Here is a 22,303-nt window from a genome sequence, read left to right on the forward strand (position 1 = left end):
TTATTATTATTATTATTATTATTATGATCTCCGACCTCCATATTGTGCAAACAGACTACACTACATTATCCCATGAGGCAGCTGGAGCCTGGTAATCAAAGAGCTTCACTTGAAAATTCAAAGACATACATGAAACTGGTAGTGGTTTCCAAGGGGCTGTGTCATTGTACAAATATACATTTAATAAGTACTTTAAAAAAACTTTCACCTGTTCTGCTGTTGCAAAATGTAGTGGTGGGCACAGCTATCCAAAAAGTTAGCAGATTAAAGTTTATCAAAGCTAACTGAAAAGTTAACTTTTATAAAGCTAAACCGATAAACCCCTAAAAAAAAATTTAGCAGAAGTTACAGCTAAAAGCTAAACTGATAACTCTTAGTATTGACTCCAGTACATTGGCAGCTACTGACACAACAATGAGCCAGCGCTTCTGTCTCAGATCAGCGTTCTCTTAGAAAAAGAAACCTGGTGACAAGGGGGAGAGAAGAAAGAAAAGATCATTTATTTTCACACCATACAGACTTGCAGGCATATCAGAGGACTCATTCACAGCAAGACAGTTTTGACTTATGGTTAAAATAAAAAAAAAGAATTCCAGACAACTCATTGAAATTAACATCACTTCTGTCATTTTACAAAGTGAAAATATCAAATCTATGTTTTAGTTTTAAAGAGGTGACGTTAATTTCATTTTTAACCATAAGTCAAAACTGTCTTGCTGTGCATGACTCCTGTGATAGCATGCAAGTCTGTATGGTGTGAAAGTAAATGATTTTTTTTTCTCCCTCTTCATTTCTCTCTGGTGGTCAGCTCTCTGCTGGCAGAGGATTGAGCTCTACCAATTATAGCTGTCTGTCTACTACAAAACATGTAGCAGGCAAGCACTAAAATCTATGATTTCAGGCTTTACAAATGTTATTAACTGTTATGTTTTATTCACTGTGCCCACAAAAATATCTTGGCGATCTAAAAGTTATCGGAATTAAATTTAGTGGTCTGCTGATGGTTTTCAAAGTTAGCATTGTGACATTGTGGTTTTATTTCCAGGTTAACAGCAGGTGATCTGTCCATTGAAGTGAATCTGAATGACTACCTAGACATCTACTGCCCCCACTACCCTGATAAGACAACACTTCACTCTGGACAGCCGGAGACATTGGCACTCTACCTGGTGGATGAGGCATTATTTCAGGGCTGTGTGGAAACCAGGCAGGCCATCAAGAGGTGGGAGTGCAATGACCCCTACGCTACTTATGGACCAGTGCGCTTCTCTGAGAAGATCCACAGGTTCACCCCCTTTTCACTTGGGTTCGAGTTCGTGCCAGGGCACAGCTACTATTACAACTGTGAGTGAAAGATTTACGTGTCTTTGTGTGTTGACTAACCCAAGTGCAACTAAAGTCAAATGATTATTCACACAATGGGAATACATGTTTTAATATGGAAAATACATAGACACTTTTTTTTCTGAGAAATGTCTGCTTTTTGGTGGTGGTGGTGGTAGAGTTTTTATTGTAGTCATTAATATAATCTGCTGGCTTTGACAGCCAGTCAGCATTAGTTCCTCAGTTTTATAGAGTTTAAATCAGGTTGATGGGCAGCACAGTGCCTTAGTGGTTAGCCCTCTTGCCTCACAGCATAAGGACCCAGGTTCAGTTTCAACCTGCTCCTTTCTCTGTGGAGTTTGCATTTTCTCTGTGTTTGTGTATGTTTCCTCCGGTTACTCCAAATTGCTCATAGGTGAGAGTGTGAATGTGTTTGTCTCTCTACATATGACCCTGATACAGACTGTGGTCCTGTCCAGGTTGTACACTGGCTCTTGACCTGTGGCTGCTGGGATAGGCCCCAGCTCCCCAGTGACACGTAATTGGAATAAGCGGGTACAGAAAATTAATGCATTGATATATCTGGGTACCATTGGAATTGAGCCATTTGCAAGTAATGCCTGTTAAAATGCAACCGACATCTCTGGCTTGAAATATATTTAAAGCGTTTTCAATGTGCCTCTTTGATGTAGATCAATTTCAGCCTAGTTTAAACCAGACTAGCGTGTTACCAGTGGGGATCCACTGGCTGTAGATTGGGGAGTGTTTATAAAATAGGTAGCTGACATTTTTTCAAGGGTGGTAATAAATTGTGCGAAACTTGTATAATGAGTTTGAATGTCATGTGAATCTAGAATGTAACTATCAGTGTCCGTTGTTCACTGTTACATAATATCCATAATTTCTCCAAAAAATTTTAGTCCTATCAAGGTTTCATTTTGGCGCCATTCATCCTTGACCAAAAATACATAATCATACCAAATGGCAAATGTCAGCTCTCCCCAGTTTCTCCATGATCAAAGCCATATACACGCACGCACGCATGCAAATACATACATAGAGGCCACTTGGCTTTTAATATATAGGTTGAATCTAATTTGTCCATAAAAACGACCACTGAATTATTGTTGGGTTTAAATAGTTTTAACCTTGAAAAACAATTTTCAGTTTAAAACGTGTCTTATTGTTGATTGTACAGAAGAAAGTCAAATTATTCCAAATCAATTTATTGCAAATAAAACACAAACTCAAGCACTTCCCAGAATTTTTACACGTTTGTGCTATGCAAAATTAAGAATGCAAAACACCTAAATCAGGCACAGTTGGTTAGCATATGCTATGAGAGAATATTATATCATATTTAAGAATTTGTCATCGTATGTGATTTTTCTTACAACCCCAACTTCTGTGAAGTTGGGACGTTGTGTAAAATAAAAAATAAATAAAAACAGAATACAATGATTTGCAAATGCTCTTCAACCTGTATTCAATTGAATATACCACAAAGACAAGATATTTAATGTTCAAACTGATCAACTTTATTGTTTTTGTGCAAATATTTGCTCACAGGTGAGTGTCATGATTGGGTATAAGATGGGGTGAGGATCACCACTGTGAACAACTGTATGAAAAAATAGTCCAACAGTTTAAGACCAATGTTTCTCAATGTTCAATTGCAAGGAATGTAGGGATTCCATCATCTACAGTCCATAATATAATCAGAAGATTCAGAGAATCTGGAGAACTTTCTACATGTAAGCGGCAAGGCTGAAAACCAACATTGAATGCCCGTGACCTTCGATCACTCAGACGGCACTGCATTAAAAACCAGCATCACTGTGTAAAGGATCTTGCCTTGTGGTTTCAGGAATACTTCAGAAAACCATTGGCAGTTGACACAGTTCCTCGTTACATCTACAAGTGCAAGTTAAAACTCTACCATGCAAAGGGAAAGCCATACATCAACAACATCCAGAAACACCGCCACCTTCTCTGGGCCTGAGCTCATTTGAAATGGACAGACGCACAGTGGAAAAGTGTGCTGTGGTCTGACGAGTCCACATTTCAAATTGTTTGGAAATCATAGACGTCGTGTCCTCCGGACAAAAGAGGGAAAAGACCATCCAGATTGTTACCAGAGCAAAGTTCAAAAGCCAGCATCTGTGATGGTATGGGGGTGTGTTAGTGCCCATGGCATGGGTAACTTACACATCTGTGATGGCACCATCAATGCTGAAAGGTACATCCAGGTTTTAGAGCAACACATGCTGCCATCCAAGCAACGTCTTTTTCAGGGACATCCCTGCTTATTTCAGCAAGACAATGCCAAGACACATTCTGCACGTGTTACAACAGTGTGGCTTTGCAGTAAAAGAGTGCGGGTACTAGACTGGCCTGCCTGCAGCCCAGACCTGTTGCCCACTGAAAATGTGTGGCACATTATGAAACACAAAATACGACAATGGAGACCCCGGACTGTTGAACAACTGCAGTCGTACATCAAGCAAGAATGGGAAAGAATTCCACCTACAAAGCTTCAGCAATTAGTGTCCTCAGTTCCCAAATGCTTATTGAGTGTTGTTAAAAGGAAAGGTGATGTAACACAATGGTAAACATACCACTGTCCCAGCTTCTTTGAAACGTGTTGCAGGCATCCATTTCAAAATGTGCAAATATTTGCACAAAAACAATAAAGTCTATTGGCTTGAATATTAAATATCTTCTCTTGTGGTGTATTCAATTGAATATAGGTTGAAGAGCATTTGCAAATCGTGTTCTGTTTTTATTTACATTTTACACAAAGTCTCAACTTCATTGGAATTGGGGTTGTATAAACCATACAGTTATGTCTAAGACTGGTTAGGCTTGGCAGAGGAATACATTATTTTGTATGTCATTCTAAATTGTTTTTCTGGAGTGCTCAAAAACCTTTCAGCTGATTTCAGCATAACTGAATAGAGGCCAATTCCTCCCATGACGTGCACATCTTAACCAAAAATCAGAGACGAGATCATTTAATGCAAAACTTTGGGAAGTGACACACATTCTGGTTGCTGTTGTACGCTTTCAGTCAATAATACTGTACAAAAACTGATTTATTTCACCCACTACTGCCTATATAAACTTTCAAGGATACAGTTGGGTCAAAAAGTGACGTAATTTTACTTCTGGGCATCACTACAATGGAGTTGTACTAAAACAATCAAGATTTGCTTGTAGGGTGTTGTGTTTCAGCTTTAATTCAAGGGTCAGATAAGATCTGGGAGCATGTGCTGTTGTCATACATCGCTGCCTTTATTACACTGTGAAAACCACATTGCCTTAGATCACTGGTTAGCATCTATGTCTCACAGCCAAACAGTAAGCACAAAGATCCTAAAGAAGGTGGTTTTCTTGAAAAGCATCAACATTGCCAAACACCTCTGTCCAACAACCTCCCAACTCCAGAAACTCTTCCCATGCATCTCTCAACCTGAAAGGCCGAGGACCCAGAGAGACGAGTGCCACTGTTGAGATAAGAAAATTTCAGAACGAGTTTGACACTTTCCACTCATATATAGAAATCTGATGGCAGAATCCAGGAAGTCATGGAAAGCCTAGATCTTACCGGCTATACTAAAACACAAAATGGGGCGAAATGGAGCCTGTTTATCACGAAATGGGGGTAAAATGTAACAAAATGGAGCAGATTGACCCAGACTGACTCCAGATCTGATTAATTATGATTCAATTAAGTACTTTTTAAAAATAATTTTTAAGCGAAATGGGGACTGATGATAACAAAACAGGGGTAAAATGTAGCAAAATGGAGCAGACTGAAGTTTCATTTCTTGAATGCCAAATGGCGCACCTGCCCCTACTACATGTACCTAGTGCATCTCACAAAAAAAAAAAAACAAAAGCCAAACAATTAAATAAAAGTACATATTTGGGGTCAGTCTGGTTAACTCTGCTGCATTTGGTTACATTTTACCCCCATTTTGTGATTGAGTCCCCATTTCGTATTTTAGCATGGCCCTAGATCTTACACTTGATCTAGCATAACTACAAACCCAGACACTGGGATTCCTCAATCGACTCAAGTGTTGGAATCAGGAATGATCACTGCATTGTCTGCAAAGTCAATGTCAGTAATCCTTTCCTCACCAGCAAAGGCACCTAAGCTGCTGGTTTTACCAGCTCTACCATACACCCCATCCATGCAAACACTGAACAGCGTCGGAACACATCCCAGATGAACGTGAATGTTCATTTGGAAAAAAAGCCGGAGATTATGCCTCTGCTCTGCACAGCACGACTCGTACCCAGGAATATAGACCGGCTGTGACGTCCAGCAAATTGTTGAGGATCCTGTGGACTCTCAGTATGTCCCAGAGAGCCGTCCAGTCAAGCAGATTAGAAGCTCAACTACATTTGTACCTTTGTTCCATGCACCTCATACTCACAGCAGCCGAAAAGGAGAAAATGTGGTAATAGTGTAGTGAAGAGGCGGTGCTTCACTTCTAAAGTGTACAATGAAAAGGTAAAGAGGCTTTAGCAAACATATATTTGGGTCATTCTGAATCACATAAATGGGATGTTTTTTTTTTTTTTTAACCCAGTAGGCTGTTGCACAGGTTTAGCAATGTTTCTTTTTTATTACATCCATCTGTGCTCCTCTCTCACACTCAGTTATTTCAAAATATTGAAGGGAGGAAACCAGAAGCCTCCGTGGTATCAGTCCAACTAAGAGAAGGACCACATGAATTAACGGGAAGGGTGACAAAAGTATAGGAGGGAGTAGTGGAGATCAATGGAAAGAGAATTGGGGAACTACAGAAAAGGGAGGCAGGAAAGCAAACGGGCGTGGAGGAGTGCCAGAGGCGAGAAGGAGCAAAAGATGGACACAGTCTGACAGTAGAGGGAGGGGGAGAGAAAGGATGAGTGGAATCCACCAAGGAGAAGAAAAGGCAGAGCAACAAAAGCAACGGATGAGATGAAGTGAGAGAAAGAATCTTTACATAAATTACCGTTGTGGTCTGCGGAACAATAAAGCATTATGAGGGCATGAGAGAGTGGATTCATGTACACACCAACACATACACACACGTATGTGTACACGCACTCATACTGAGCTATTGAGAATATTGAGGCCAGTTCAGAGAACAGCAACAATAGGTTTCTCCCCCCCTCATGTGGGCTACATTGGGTTCAAAGCGATTGTGTGCGTTTTGTCCACATCAAAGATAAGGCGTAAAGTTGGTCCAAATGTCTGGCTTTGGGGTTTGCGTGCTGAATGGACCCGCAGTACTGGGGATGGTATAATGGCATTAGCCTGGGAGGACTGTACAATAGTATTAGAAAGACTAATGGCATTAGCGCACCCAGCCTGGGCCAGGATCACGTCCACACTTACAGACGTCGTCTGTGGATCTGCCTGTCTCAAAGAAGGACACCCGCCATTCTTCCATGTATGGATGCTTGAAGCTTTCCAAATAGGGAAACACCTTGACATCCTCGGAAGCTTATTGACTCACTACGTGGAATCATCTGAAAAGATGACAAACTGAAAGGAACTGTGAGCTACAAATGTCAACTTTCAAACTTTGAGCTACTTTTTAAAGTTTTCAAACACCTGTTGACAACAGCAGGTGCCTTAAGGACAGGTGATACCTTCTGACTGTCTTTTAGCAGGCTTAGGCAAAGGGTTTTCAGTCATTCACTGAAAAGCTTCATGGAATCATTAATCTTGTCAAGAGCAAGGATCCATTTAATTTTGGTGCAGCTCAGGATTAGGGTAAAGAAAGTAGCTCAATGGATAAGATGTTGGGCTTCCAGTACGTAGGCCTGAGTTTGATTCCCGATCATGCTGCCTGTCTGTGTCCTCGGGCAAGATAATTTATCTACCAGCTGCAAATGGGTACCCTGCATCCTGTCCAGCGGGAGTCGTATACTCTCATGCTATGAAATATACATCCTACATAGGACTTTTTTCTTCTTCTACTTCGGCTACCTTTTCAGGATTGGGTTGTAGATAGTCAGGACTTGTGGCATGTCTTGGTACCATCTGTCACTGTATCCACCACAACACTGAAATACACTGGATCATGAATGGAAACCACCCAGGCAGACAACTGGTCCATCCTCACCTCTCTAAAGTAACCATCTATCTAATGCAGCTAAGTGAAACGTCTGCATCCCCTTGGACTTCTTCAGGCATGGGGTCGTCAAGACTAATGAACCTACATGCTTGATCATGCCATAAGAAAAGCAAGATATGTCCAAAAAGTCATAGGTGACTATAGTCTCCCAAAGGAAGTGCTCATTTGACACAATCATTCCAGTTGTACCCAAGACTCTTTATGTGAGATATACATTGTGGATCACTTTTTTGTTCCTTAAAAAAGTGAGTTTAATTTGTTTCTACATGTCTTTACACATCTGCACAGATATTACACTGATATTGATCAAGCATTTAAGTCATACACATGCTGTGACAATCAACAAATGAAATGGTTGTTTTTCCTCCTACTGTAGACAGCCAGACATGTCACATTACTGGTTGTATGGGCTGGTTTTAAATTATTCCCACTGTACAAAAGTATTCCCTCTTTGCATTGTAGCACATTCATTCTTCATATTCTGTTAAATTCATCTCTATAAACGGAATATGTAAATATATTGAATTACTGGCCTGTGACTAAAATACAGACAGGGCCAATTTAATTGGGTCAGAGTCAAAACAGGAGTTCCTGGTCATTTTCAGGAAACTTGTTCAGTTAGAGCAAAAGGAAACGTGCAGTCTCTCGGTAATTGCAGATCAGAATCTGCTTCCTGGCCTCAGTGGTTACGGAGATCTGAGTAGTGACTGAAATTTGCTGGTTGTTGCCATCGCCATGGTAATACTTATAATAATATACAAATTTGTATCTTGAAATAGTATCAGTCCTACAGAACCAATAGAAATGAGCAAACAAGTTAAGTCCATTTTGCCAAGTCAAGCCCTGAGTTGTCAAAAGTCAAATGGGAAATGGTTCCTGAGTCAAACACCCCAGAGAGAGTGAAGTCAGGTGTGTTGACTTGAGTGAACATTTCCTGCCACACTAGTGTCACCCATTGAACAGGAACCAGATCATCGTTTATAACCGGCCTAGCGTAACATTTGCCTGTCTGTAATCCAAAATTCATAATCCATTGGAAAAGCCTCAAAATGTGTTATGTAAAATTATGCTGCAAAAGTATTATTCATATCAGAAATTGCACAAGCCCTTTTCCATTCATATGTTTATCGTATTTACTGACCAAGTCATGACAACGACCATGAAACGTTCTGAATGATTTGAAGAGATGGTTTGTGGAATAGCCTTGTTTAACTAATTTATTCACTTGCAAAAGATCCTCTGTGAATAAAATTTTGATATTCAGAACACACTCGAGCATATCTAATAACACTGGTCAAAAATAAATATATTCTTGCATGGATTTTGAGAGCTGATTTAGGGCCATTTTGGGGTGCTGAATCCAAGTCTGAGCTCAGATTTCCTCCATCACATCACATTTTTTTTGCAGTCTGTATGTTCCCTATTGATGGATTACGCAAAAGCTGCTTATTCACTCACTAGTTTGAAGCCACTAATTGTGCACAAAGCAGCTTCAAAACCATAGTTCTTAAACCAGGTTCATGAAATGTGAACAAGAGCCATAATATCGTTTATGGCACAGAAGAGGTGTGCAAGACTGCAGCTTTTGCTTCAGTGCTTGACACGCGAAATATGTTTTTATATCTCAAAAACATGATATAATTGGCAAAAACTAACAGATTCGGATTCAGTGCTGCAAAATTACTCAAAAGCCATTGGAAAAACTCCATGCAAGAAAAATTGTCGACCAGTGTAATCTCGAAATAAATACACCATATGCTGGTGATTGGGGTATATTGCTGTGTAAAAATGGAAAGTTAACAATAGAGAAATCAAAACCATCACGCTTGTCATATAATGAAGTACATAATTGTCCGTCCTGTGTAATTTCTTTCTGGCCTATGTTGTGGAATCTGTAGTCCATAATTTCTAATTCTGCTATACTGATTCTATGTAGTCCCTGAATCTGGAATCCTTTAGTGAGAGAATATATATATATATATATATATATATATATATATATATATATATATATATCGGAAAGTGAGGTTGAAAGATGTCTGTTGTTTTTTGAACTACTGTAATATTTACAAAGATTCTGTAAAAATTACGATTCATATGAGAATAGCACAGTTTGACACAAAAATTAAGACCGTTTGAAGATTAAATCCTGAAATACATTATACCTTCCACAGAAGCACAGACACGCAGACTACAGTGTACTATGTGTACTTTCTTTTGTCAGTGCACGGGTCTTGCAATATCCTGCAGATGTGGAGATAAATCCAGGTCTATTACAGTGCAATAAACATTTAGACAGGGATGATGTGAGTTACACAATAATGAAAGCCTTCCAGATATTATCACATTTCCGAGTTTCTCAGGACAAACCACAGTCTAAGGTGCAGACAAAGTGGTCAGGGTTCACACTTCTGAATGTATGTATGTATGTATGTATGCTGCTTTCCAGGATTTGAAATCTTAAATGTTTGTGTCTGTCTGAGGGCTTAGGTCTCCAAGATCCAAGATACGAGGTCTGTCCATAAAGTATCATACCTTTTTATTTATTTATTTTTTTAACTATATGGATTTGATTCATATGTTTTCACGTCAGACAAGCTTGAACCCTTGTGCGCATGCGTGAGTTTTTCCACGCCTGTCGGTAACGTCATTCGCCTGTGAGCACGCCTTGTGGAAGGAGTGGTCCCGCCCCGTCGTCGGATTTTCATTGTCTGGAAATGGCGGAATGATTTGGGGGTTTTTTCCATCAGAATTTTTTCAGAAGCTGTTAGAGACTGGCACCTGGAAACTATTCGAAAAATGTATCTGGCTTTCAGTGAAAATTTTACGGGCTTCACAGAGAATAAGGTCTGGCAGTACAGCTTTAAGGACCTCTTTAAGGACGCTCAGTGCACCGCGCTGCGAAGACACGGCACAAGCCACCAGACCATTTCTGAGCTGATGGCTCTGTGGATACGAGTCCGTCGTGTGCTCTTTCTCTGGTTATCACAAGAGCTGGACATCAGCCATTTTCCGGCAGATTTCACTTTTAACAAGAGATTTTGTCATGGAAAGCCGCACGGAGGCTTCGCGCATAAAGACCGATTCGCTTTGGAAGCGAGAAAAAGGAACACCTCCGTTTCGGCGTGTCAGAGGACAAGTTTGGACATGTCCAGCTCTCCACAATTTCACTGATACTTACTGGACTGGTAAGCATTGAAAGCCGAGATAGACATGTGGGGAAGTCCTTACAGCGATAGAAACAATCCAAAATCTCTCAGCAGCCGTTAAAATTTTTACCGAAAACCAGCTTAATTTGTTGAATGGTGTCCACTCGGAAAAAATTTTGATGAAGCACAGCACCAGTCTCTCAGCAACTTCTCAGACAATGAAAATCCGACGAGGGGGGCTGGACCACTCCTTTCACAAGGCGTGCTCACAGGCGAATGACGTCACTGACAGGCGTGGAAAAACTCACACATGCGCACAAGGGTTCAAGCTTGTCTGACGTGAAAACATATGAATCAAATTCATATAGTTTAAAAAAAATAATAAAAAGGTACGATACTTTATGGACAGACCTCGTATTTGATCCATGTTAGTTTTATAGTTCAACTGATAATGCTAGAGTTTTGTCTTATTAACTCACTCATCAATCAAATCAGCTTTCTATTTATTAACGTCAGATCATTTCCCACCAAGTCACTGTTGGCTAATAATCATTTGTTAGAACATGACATGAGTTAGACATGATGGGTTTGTGTCAGATGTGGTAAAAGACAGCTGTTTATATGCCGTTAAATGAGGCTTTACAATCTTTGTCTTTTTTTTTTTAAATGCTCAAACTGGTAAACCCGCATTATTTTGACTTGACTTGTTGTGGTGTGTTCGTAATTGGCGAATAACACTGTTGTGTCTGATGATTTGCGGACGTTCATGCTGGATTTTACAGTCGCAAATTGAGTTTTACCGCCGGCAAAAAGGAGTTTTGTTCATGGTAATGAGTCATTCACGTCATCAGGAGAGTCGTCAAGGGAGCCATCAGGGGAGGCTTCCATCCCATCATTAGGAGAGTGCACAATGGGTGCTAATTAGAGCTATTGTTTAGTCACTAGCCTATAGCAGTCAGCCTGTCGGTATGAGGGGTCTGGTTAGGTTAAAAACTCCAGCTTTTGTTGGCTTCTGGTTTATTCTTCTCTACAAGAGTCAAGACAGAAGTCAGACTACCAGAGCAAGAATTTTAGCTGAGGAAGTTTTCTGTGATTTGAAGCGAAACGTCCTCACGTCAAGCAACCCAGTCCAGTCGAAGATTCAAGCTTCTCTACTATTCAGCTCTGTGCAGTGTGTTGAACTCACTTGCACCTATGAAGATTAAATGGCACAGCTGTGGAAATCGGATGCCCTCTCTGGTCATACACGACATGGTTTATAGATTAATTACTATTATTATAGAAGAACCACATGCATTTTCCAACAATCCATTCTTTACAGCAAATGAGGCCTGCTGGCAGTGCAAATAGCTTTGGTCCCATTCGTGATTTGTGAGGAGGCCAACTGTGAATGCTACGAATCTCGAGTGATTGAGAGAAAAATGTATCTGTAGTGAAGTCTGTGAATATGCACTGGTGCCGCGCTTTGCCTTCATGACACCACTGAACCGCCTTGGGTCCTGAATGGCAACCACCAAGGCAGACGACTGGTCCATATATTGAGGTATTTATTAGATTAAGAGCTCAAAATGCTATTTTGTGTATGAACAAGGTTAGAATTTATTTCATTAATTCATTGTTCTTTTCCGCTTGTCTGGGTTGTGGTGGCAGCAGACCAAGCGCTCATCCCACACTTCCCTATCATCAGCCAAGTCCTGTAACTCTTTCGGGGATCCTGAGGTGTTTCCCAGTCAGCTGGGAAATATTATCCTCCAAGCATTTCCTGGTTCTTCCGTAGGGCCTCCTCTCAGTTGGATGACCAGAGGGCATCCTCACCAGCTGTCTCCTTCGATGTGAAGAAGCACCAGCTCTACTCAGACTTCTCCTTCTTGTTAGGTTTACCCACAGCAAATCAATCATTTCTATCTCACCCTGTCCTCTGCATAATACTCTGCAGCCAACATAACCATGCAGGGTACTCAGGTCCCTCAGAGTCCCTTAGTAGTTCCTGGTAGTGCCACCTTGGCAGATTGGTCCCAGGTGAGGAAACGAGCGATCCGATTGGCCCATTATGACAGACACAAATAAAGATGGAGTCACTTCTCCTAGATTAGGGGTATCGGGGCATCCTTCTGGTGCTAGGCCATGGGGAACTTGCAGGTGAGTGCCTGGTGGCTGGGCCTACAACTGTGGCACTTGGTTGGGCTCATCCTGAAAAAACAACCCGGTGCCACCTCTGTGTGGACTTACCACCCACAGGAGTGTGTTAGACTGTCTGGTGCGCTGCTTTTTTGGCAAATGCTCACATGGAGATAGAATTTTTTTCCCACAATTTGATTTATTGGTGTGCACAAAATAAGTGCATCTCTATTCTGCACTGTGCTAAGTCGAGTGAGCATACAAGCAGAATTAAGTATGCAGAGATGTTGAGAAATATTACCCTGATTTTTATAGTACACAGATTAAGAAACACTGCTATGTGGATAAAAGCAAACATGGAAATACATTATTATTTTTTATTTTTAAGCACAGCATAGATTTTAGTTTGCTCAGAGAGATATCTGACAACCTGTTGTGCTGCTCCCACCTTCCTCATTTGCTGCTGAGAGTGAACACTGTAATGTGTACACTGATACTGTGTGGTGTTCGTGTTGATGTATTGCATCTTATCATCGTGTCATGTTTGGTTGTCTATGCCTTTCATAAATTAATGCTTGCTTCTTTGAATGATAAACCACAATCAGCATATTCTTCAATGCCTCATGTTAAGCATTGATTCGTACTCAATGCAAAATTTGAAAATCATTCAACCTTAGTGGAGGTGTACACACAGAGTGCATTCCTAATGTTGAAACATTTTGAATATTGACGTCTTGGAAATGGCGCACAGCGTACTTCCCGCTGCTGCTATTTTAAATGTCTTCCAGTGAATACCAATAACATAACTAGGGTTTATAAACCCCGTGTATTCAAAACGAATTGATATTTAGCGCTGAAAGTGTCATCTCTCCTGTGTCTCGTACTTTGATGTAGGGCGGATCTCTGTTTATTTAGACTTAAAGGCCTTAACTACAGTTGCCAAATGGATTTCTTTTGTGAAAGCAAAGCTGAAATGACGCGTACTCCAGTTGACATTTTGCAGTTTCCCCTGTGAGCCGTCATCTGTATTGTTATCAGAGCGGTTACTTTGTTTTATAGGTGGCACTTTCACTTGTGTATTTTACTGTTTTTTATTTACTTGGGCACATAAGTGTGATATTGTTGAATACAGCAAAATTGTGTAATTCTTTATGCTGTTGTCATGTGCTGTGTGATTTTCACTTTTGCTAAAGTATGTGTCAGAGAAAGAGGAAAACAACTTTGTTCCTGTAAGAATTCTTCAGACGACTACAGAATGCACCACAAGAGACTTAAAAAAGTGTGGCTTTGATGGAAGGATTTCATTCAGCACAATGCACATTTCTGTTTTTTGTTTTTTGTTTTTTTTTTTAATGTCATGATGTTGTTGGCTTTAATAAGTAAGGAGTATATTTAAATGTCACTCTTTTTTTGTCTTTAGCTCTATCCACAGATGGAGGCCCTCGTCTGCCATGTATGAAGTTACGCGTCACCGTGTGCTGTGAGACCAGTAAGTGCACGCCTCATTTTTAAAATGATCTCCTTCTTTTCATCTTTCCAACAAATTTCACTGTCCGTCTTTCACAGCGTTCCTGTTTGGGCTCCATGGTGTGATGTAGCGTCGGCGTTTCTCTTCCGTTTGCTCCCATCTTCTAATTCTCCACTTTTATCTTTCATCATTAGTCTTCAGAATCTTATCGCTCACCTTGTAAGATAAGACCTTTTTATTAAAAAAAAAGACAAGAATTTGCAGAAACTTAATCTCACTTGGCTTTTAGCTATAATGGGATTTAGGGGTTTTAAGTATAAATTGTATATCTCTTCTTCCATGCTTCTCCTTTTTTCCCTTCTTTTTTTACATCACTGTCTTGAGTCTCAGTCACCATCCTTCTATCCCAGTGTGAAAATTCCCAGAGTTGATCTAATCCAGAGGCCGCCTGGAGTAATGTTATTCTTCCAGTCCAGTGAGCTGCCTGTTCTGGTTGGGAATGTCGTGCAGTCACTGTGGGAATCCATGTACAGATAGTGTGGTGTGTCTTGTGTGGTCGAAACGTCTGTCCCAGTTCCCATCCCGGTCCTCTCTGCAGGAGGCTTGCCGTGCGGTCCCAGGCTTGCACTTTGTCCAGGGAATCTTTCGCTAAATGCATCATGCACAAAGCATTCCATAAGTCTTCAAATTATGCTTTGTTGAAGCATTATGCAAAAATCTAATAACATTCATTTTTCCATTGAACAACACTCTATATGCCAGAATGACAGCGAATACAGACTTTCAGGTCTATTTAAAATTTATTAGTAATGGAACAACTGAAATGTCATTAAAAACAATGGTCTAAGCTCCTTCCCATTACGCATTCTTACCCGTTAAAACATAGTGGCAAGGTGGTAAGAGTGCAAAGAAATGAGACGCCATGATACCATAATATGATGTCATACATCATGTCAAAATTAAAAAAAAACAACAAATTTTAAAAAGTAAAGATGCAGGATTGTAATAATGATGTAACATGAATTGTGAGCAAACTGCAGTTTTTTTTTGTTTTTAATTTTTAAAGAAAAACAGTCCTGTAAATATGCTTGTGCAGCCATGTTGCGGGTGTGCTGGTAAATTTCCCATACTCCTTGGTTTGACGTGTGGTCCAGACAAATTTTCATTTGAGGGCTATGTTAGCACCATCTCTCCGTTTGGTGTGAATGTGCAAAACGGAGGGCTAGGGTTAAAAGGAGGGACTAAGGGGTAGAAATGGGACTGAGTGCATATAAAGTGTTGGCGTCACCAGTTGATTGTGTGAATACTACTGCCATATGATGGAACAGACTTATTTGGCCATTGTCGCAGGCTTCTAGAAGGTACTGCTAAAAAACAAGTTTGGAAAATTATATCTGGGTTCAATCAGGTATAGATTTAGCTGAACTCATTGAAGAGTCTTCACACCCACTTTGTCTTCTATCAAGTTTATTGACCAATCATAAGACTCTTTGCATCCATTCTGTTGTTCAGAAATTTCTAGATATGTGCTCAAGTCTTCATGATTACCAGCATGCCTGTATCATGTATAAACTAGCCCTTAGGCTTGGCTGTCCACGGAAGGTCAGTGGGTTAACCCAGTTTTGTCAAGGTCGATTAGCGCTGACTCGGCTTCTTAACCCCTTGCAGGGGGTCGGCCAGTTGTTTCTGCATTATATATGATTGCTTCTGGTTCCAGCCTGACATCTCCACGTACAATTGGCACGTCAAATATATGTCATGACTGATCCTCATTTGGTCTAAGATGACAATAATTCAAAAAAGAAGACGAAAATGCTCCCCTTTCAGTGTCTCTCCAAGTCTGGCCCTTCTGACATCTTTAATTGTGATTATGTCTGTCACAGCCAAAGTATCTTTTTATGATTCAAGCTGTCAACAAGTGAGTAATCCTGCCTTTAAAGTACCACATTTGTAAGTTGTTGTTGTTGTGTTTTTTTGTTTTTTAACAGAATGCAAACCAACCCACATCAATAAAGGATTTACCCGCAGAGCTAAAAACCAGAATCATGTCAAGGCATGAAAGTTGAGTCAGGTCTGGGATGATGCTCTGATGGTGCATTTGTCACCCTTTGTAACAAATCTGGGTCCCATCTGGCAGCCACCAATGCCAAACAGTGGTCCATTCCCATCTCCCAAAATGAGCCTTCTATCTGGCACAGTTGGGGACAAGCAGTCATTTCCTTAGCCGTGTCCAGTCGCTGATGTCCTCAGCACTGAGACCCCTGTGCACTGGATCATGTTCTTGGCAATGTGCCAAATTCTTATTGTCCCTCAATATGTTAAATAGGCAGTTATCCACCCTCCCTTAAAAAAGCCTAATGCTGACCCTTTGCCCCTTCAAAATTTTATACCGATTTCAAAGTTGACTTTTATTTCCAAAGTTTTAGAAAAAGTGGTGGCCAAACAGCTTAATGAGGTTTTATCTGAACATAATATTCTTGATAAATTACAATCTGGGTTCCATTATTTGCACTCTATGGAAACTGCCTTTCTCAGAGTCTCAAATGATGTTTTAATGTATAGAGATGCAGGTGAATATTCTGTACTTGTCAGTTTTCGACCTCTCTGCAGCTTTTGACACAGTCATTCATGGGGTTTTAATTGAGAGATGAAGAACTTGGGTGGGCATCTCTGGGTCTGCCTTGGATTGGAGTTTATCTTACCCTTCTAACAGGAGTTTCACTGTTGCTACCGACAAATTTATGTCCTCTTCTGCCATGTTATCTTGTGGCGTGCCTCAAGGCTCTGTTCTGGGACCTATATTATTTGCTCCCACTTGGTCATGTTGAGCTCTTTTAGGGATGTCTCATACCATAAGCAGGTCTCTGAGGTCTTCGGACCTGGGCCTATTGGTTGTGCCTAGGACAAGACTGAAGACCAGGGGAGACTGTGCTTTCGAGGTGGTGGCACCTAAATGTGGAATGCACTGCCTTTGGACCTACGCTCCGTGGACTCTGTTGAAACATTTAAAGTGAAGCTAAAGACCCTTTTGTATAGGCTGGCTTTTATCTAGTTTTATGGTTCTGTGTTTCTGCTGCTTTTAATTTCTTTGTTCTTATGTGAAGCACTTTGTGATTTCTATCTTGAAAGGTGCAATATAAATAAACCTTACTTACTTACCACTGTTATGCGGATGACATCCAGCTGTATAATTCAGTTACCCTAGTAACCTTTTGTGAAAATCTGGAAAAGTGTGACATAAATAACTTGACTGACTTTACATGTCCATCGTATCATAATCGACAATACCTCATAATGCAAACAATACACCGTGTCTGGTGCGCCTTCAGTGACCTCTTACTTCACACAGTTATTCCAACAGTACCTAAGGATTTTCCAGAAAGACATTCAGTCATCTGAGCAAGGCTAAATGAAACTGAGAACAGTTATGACACCCTCTATAGCTGGTCACTCAGGCAAACTAAGCAACTTGAAAAGAAAGGCTTTGGTAGAAAAGAACCTGATTGTCAGTTTCACTACAAAAACAGTTGTTCTGCAAAATCCAAGTGCGCTCTCATGTGTTGTTTTTAGTGTAGCTGTAGTTCTGTTGATTGATTATATGAGTATTTAAAGCAAAGATTTCAAACTGGAGTATGAGGTGCAAGGCCATTGTTGGAGAGGCACAAATGTGCAACTGTCGGGTACTTGGTCCCCTTTTCTTCAAGGGTCTTCTTGCTACTGTCAGTCAGCTGCAGTTTGTTCAGCCTTCTTGCATTTTGAGGCCAAAGGACTCTGGAGAACCTCCTAAACTGTGCTGTGACCCAGTCCACCCACTCCAGCTCCTTTGGCCTCATGGTTTGCGTTTTGCTGTGATAACAAACTGTCAACACTGAAGCCTTCTGCAGAAAGGTGTTTGTGCCTGTGACTAATCACATAGAGTCAATTTATAATAATTCAACATATATCAACTGTAAACATGGCGTACAGACATTTGAAATGATTTTCAGTTGAATAGAATAAAATTGAAATACTTTTTTGGGTCATAATATTCATATATTTACATACTTTTTTTAAATTGCAAAATTTACAGTAGTGTTCAGAATAATAGTAGTGCTATGCGTCAATCAGTGACATTCATTTTCACATTTTATGTTGCACCCTTATGAAGTTATTTTATTTAAATTCCCTCTTCAAGAAAAATGCATTATTCCAGACTGACAAACAAAAAAAGGGTTTATACAGTAGTGTTCAGAATAATAGTAGTGCTATGTGACTAAAAAGATTTATTTATTATGATCACAACCAATAAATATGTCTATATTCTGTCATTAGTTGTTCCTTAGAGCAATTATTGGAAAAATACAGAAAACATGTTCCAAGGTCCTTTTAAATGATGTAAATTTAACCCAGTTGCAGTTCATAATAGGGAAATTATGTCATTGTGAGGCAGTACTGCTTTTTTATTTTAAGAAAGTTACAGTCTTTATGTAATACGTTGTAAAATTTACTGGGTGCTAGCTCGGCATTAGGTGTGATGTCAAGGCTCTGGTATCACACCTAAAGTTAGCATGAGCTAAGTGTCTCGACTGCAAGCAAGGGGATTTATATGTGCTTAAAAAATACATACTTGATACCTGATTGAAGGGAGTGATTCACAATAGATTCATGTGTCTTAAAAAGGTTAGCATTGCTTATTATTATCACTTACTGAGGTGCTGCTGGGCCGGTAGCATAGATTTACTTTTACGCTACCTGCCCACAGTAGCAGGCGGGTATCCCAATATCTGCCCGCTGTGCATAAAGTGATGACGACATAGCACACGCAACCCAAGAACTGTCCGCAGACGATGACATGAAATGGCGAGAAGTGTGTGTTGGTCCCAATATGGATGATTTTCTCATGGATAATATGACAAAGAACAGCAGCCAAAGCAGCCAGCTTGATGAGGACGCACTGGCGAATTTGGAGAGCAGCGCGGTTCCAGCCAACACAACAAAAGTTAAAGTGAGCCAACCTTTTATGTACACGTTTGCTGGGTGTAGTGCGTTTTGAAATGACATTAAATATTGTTAATGTGTTGTGTATCTCAGTAAGTGATAATAATGCAAATAACATGCGGTTGTCGTGCGGTATGCATTTTCTGAGGCCTGACGTCCATGCCCAGTCACTGAAAAATGACCGATATTCGGCCGAGTTAGACGAGGGAGAATATCGGTCATTTTTCAGTGACTGGGCATGGACGTCAGGCCTCAGAAAATGCATACTGCCCTCCAAAAGCATGCTATTGTATTAATGTGATGCTAACTGTCTAATGTCCGCATGAAAGCGTGATACCGTCACATAATTTGATACTAACATTTCTATGAGCTGAGTGCCTACATTATGAGTAATGGGATTTATAATGTCCTATTTAAAACATACAGTAGTGTTGAGAATAATAGTAGTGCTATGTGACTAAAAAGATTAATCCAGGTTTTGAGTATATTTCTTATTGTTACATGGGAAACAAGGTACCAGTAGATTCAGTAGATTCTCACAAATCCAACAAAACCAAGCATTCATGATATGCACACTCTTAAGGCTATGAAATTGGGCTATTAGTAAAAAAAAAAAAAAAAAAAAAGTAGAAAAGGGGGTGTTCACAATAATAGTAGTGTGGCATTCAGTCAGTGAGTTCGTCAGTTTTGTGGCACAAACAGGTGTGAATCAGGTGTCCCCTATTTAAGGATGAAGCCAGCACCTGTTGAACATGCTTTTCTCTTTGAAAGCCTGAGGAAAATGGGACGTTCAAGACATTGTTCAGAAGAACAGTGTAGTTTAATTAAAAAGTTGATTGGAGAGGGGAAAACTTATACGCAGGTGCAAAAAATTATAGGCTGTTCATCTACAATGATCTCCAATGATTTAAAATGGACAAAAAAACAAAAAAAAAACAGAGATGCGTGGAAGAAAATGGAAAACTATCAAAATGGATAGAAGAATAACCAGAATGGCAAAGGCTCACCCATTGATCAGCTCCAGGATGATCAAAGACAGTCTGGAGTTACCTGTAAGTGCTGTGACAGTTAGAAGACGCCTGTGTGAAGCTAATTTATTTGCAAGAATCCCCAGCAAAGTCCCTCTGTTAAATAAAAGACGTGCAGAAGAGGTTACAATTTGCCAAAGGCCTATATATCGCATACCAAGTATCATGGATCAGTTTGGATATGTCAGAATACCTGAAGAGGTCATGTTGCCTTATGCTGAAGAGGACATGCCCTTGAAATGTGTGTTTCAACAAGACAATAACCCCAAGCACACTAGTAAATGAGCAAATCTTGGTTCCAAACCAACAAATTAATGCCCTCACAGATGTGAAGAACTCATGAAAAACTGTAGTTATACAACTAAATACTAGTTTAGTGAATCGCAGGATTGCTAAAAAAGCAGTTTGAACATAATAGTTTTGAGTTTGTAGCATCAACAGCAGATGCTACTGTTATTGTGAACACCCCCTTTTCTACATTTCTTTTTTACTAATAGCCCAATTTCATAGCCTTAAGAGTGTGCATATCATGAATGCTTGGTCTTGTTGGATTTGTGAGAATCTACTGAATCTACTGGTACCTTGTTTCCCATCTAACAATAAGAAATATACTCAAAACCTGGATTAATCTTTTTAGTCACATAGCACTATTATTCTGAACACTACTGTATAAACCCTTTTTTTGTTTGTCAATCTGGAATAATGCATTTTTCTTGAAGAGGGAATTTAAATAAAATAACTACATAAGGGTGCAATATAAATGTGAAAATGAATGTCACTGATTTAAAAAAAAAAAAAAAAAAAAAAAAAAAAGCCAGTTCTGTGTAAAAATTGTAATTAATACCACGACATTCCCAAATGAGCACTTAAATGCCATTGCTGCACCAAAGAGAGATGAGCAGTAATTCGCTCTTATTAGAGTAGCGACCGCCGATGACACTTTTTTTTTTTAAGAGTTAATTATCGTGCCATCGTTAATTAGAAAGCCCACAGATAGATTGGTATTCAGTGAGAAAATGTTCGTGTTTTCTTGACCTTGTGACAGTATTCCTCCATCGGCCCCAACAGAGCCAGAAATAATCAAAACATTTAAAATCACACAGATTACGCCTGCTGAGAGACAAATGCGCTCATACCTGACTTTGTTATCAAAGCAAATTACTTCATATTAGAAAAGAACAGCGAGTCGTGCTCACGTACTTCCACGTAGTGTTTCCTCCTCTCGTTTGACTCCTCTCCCTCTCATCCTGTTCTTTAAACAAAACTAATCCTGACTAAATTTCAGGATTTCCCCCCCCCCCCCCCCCCCCCCACACCACACACCCCTCCACAGTTCTTCTCGTTCTTTCTTTCGTCCTCGTCTTCTGTCATTCCTGAAGTGGCACTAATCCTCCCCTTCTCTCTGTCTCCTCTGCTCTCTCCTCCCTTCCTCATTTTTATGATCTTTCACTACTGGAGCAAAACTAATCTCGGCGCCATCCTCTTCTGCAGTCTTCCTCCTCCCCTCCCCTCACCTCCGCCGCCACGACCTTCCCTGCGTTTTCTCTATCTCGTCGATGTATATCCATATCTTACATCGCACTTATTCACTCACTCGCTGTTTTTTTTTTTTTTTTTTTCCTCCTCCCTCGGTTGCGCTCCATGTAGCGGGATGAGGGCACACGAGGCCGGAGAGAGGGATGAAATAAATGAGAGAGGAGATAAAGGAGAGTTGGAGGCTCTCTGGTTGTCTCTCTCTCTGTGGCTGTCCATTAGTGGCGCTTTACGACAGCTGCAGTTGTTCCCCGCGGAAACGCCTCCCAAACTCTTCCTGCTCAGCTCCTCTTTTATCTGACAGGTCGTGAGGCGCCAGGGTGCACCGTGCACGTGTGGCCCACGGTGACGGCAGCTCCTGTCCTTCAGCTACAGCTCGTCTCTGCTTGCTTTATCTTAACTTCAAACCACGCGACTCCCTTCGCCGCCGCCCGTTCCAGTATATTTTCCAGCGAGCAGCCTAGGGAAGCGCTCGCTCCATGCGGGGATGCCCTGTCATTACTGTTGTGAGTTAATTACCAGATGGACACGTGCACACGCTGACCTCACAGAGGCCTGAAGGACAGA

The 22,303-nt window shown here is 40.5% G+C and overlaps 1 protein-coding gene across 1 annotated transcript in view; it reads left to right on the forward strand.

The window, feature by feature from the left end:
• The window catches only part of si:dkey-246i14.3 (ephrin-A4), a 93,874-nt gene that overhangs the window by 61,683 nt on the left and 9,888 nt on the right, over positions 1 to 22,303 (forward strand). Inside the window, exons 2-3 of the mRNA XM_034174759.1 lie at positions 1,046 to 1,344; positions 14,151 to 14,219. Coding sequence (XP_034030650.1) covers positions 1,046 to 1,344; positions 14,151 to 14,219 — 368 coding nt within the window. The remainder of the gene's footprint in view (positions 1 to 1,045; positions 1,345 to 14,150; positions 14,220 to 22,303) is intronic.

The sequence above is a fragment of the Thalassophryne amazonica genome, chromosome 7 (assembly GCF_902500255.1).
Source record: "Thalassophryne amazonica chromosome 7, fThaAma1.1, whole genome shotgun sequence".
Classification (NCBI taxonomy): Eukaryota; Metazoa; Chordata; class Actinopteri; order Batrachoidiformes; family Batrachoididae; genus Thalassophryne; species Thalassophryne amazonica.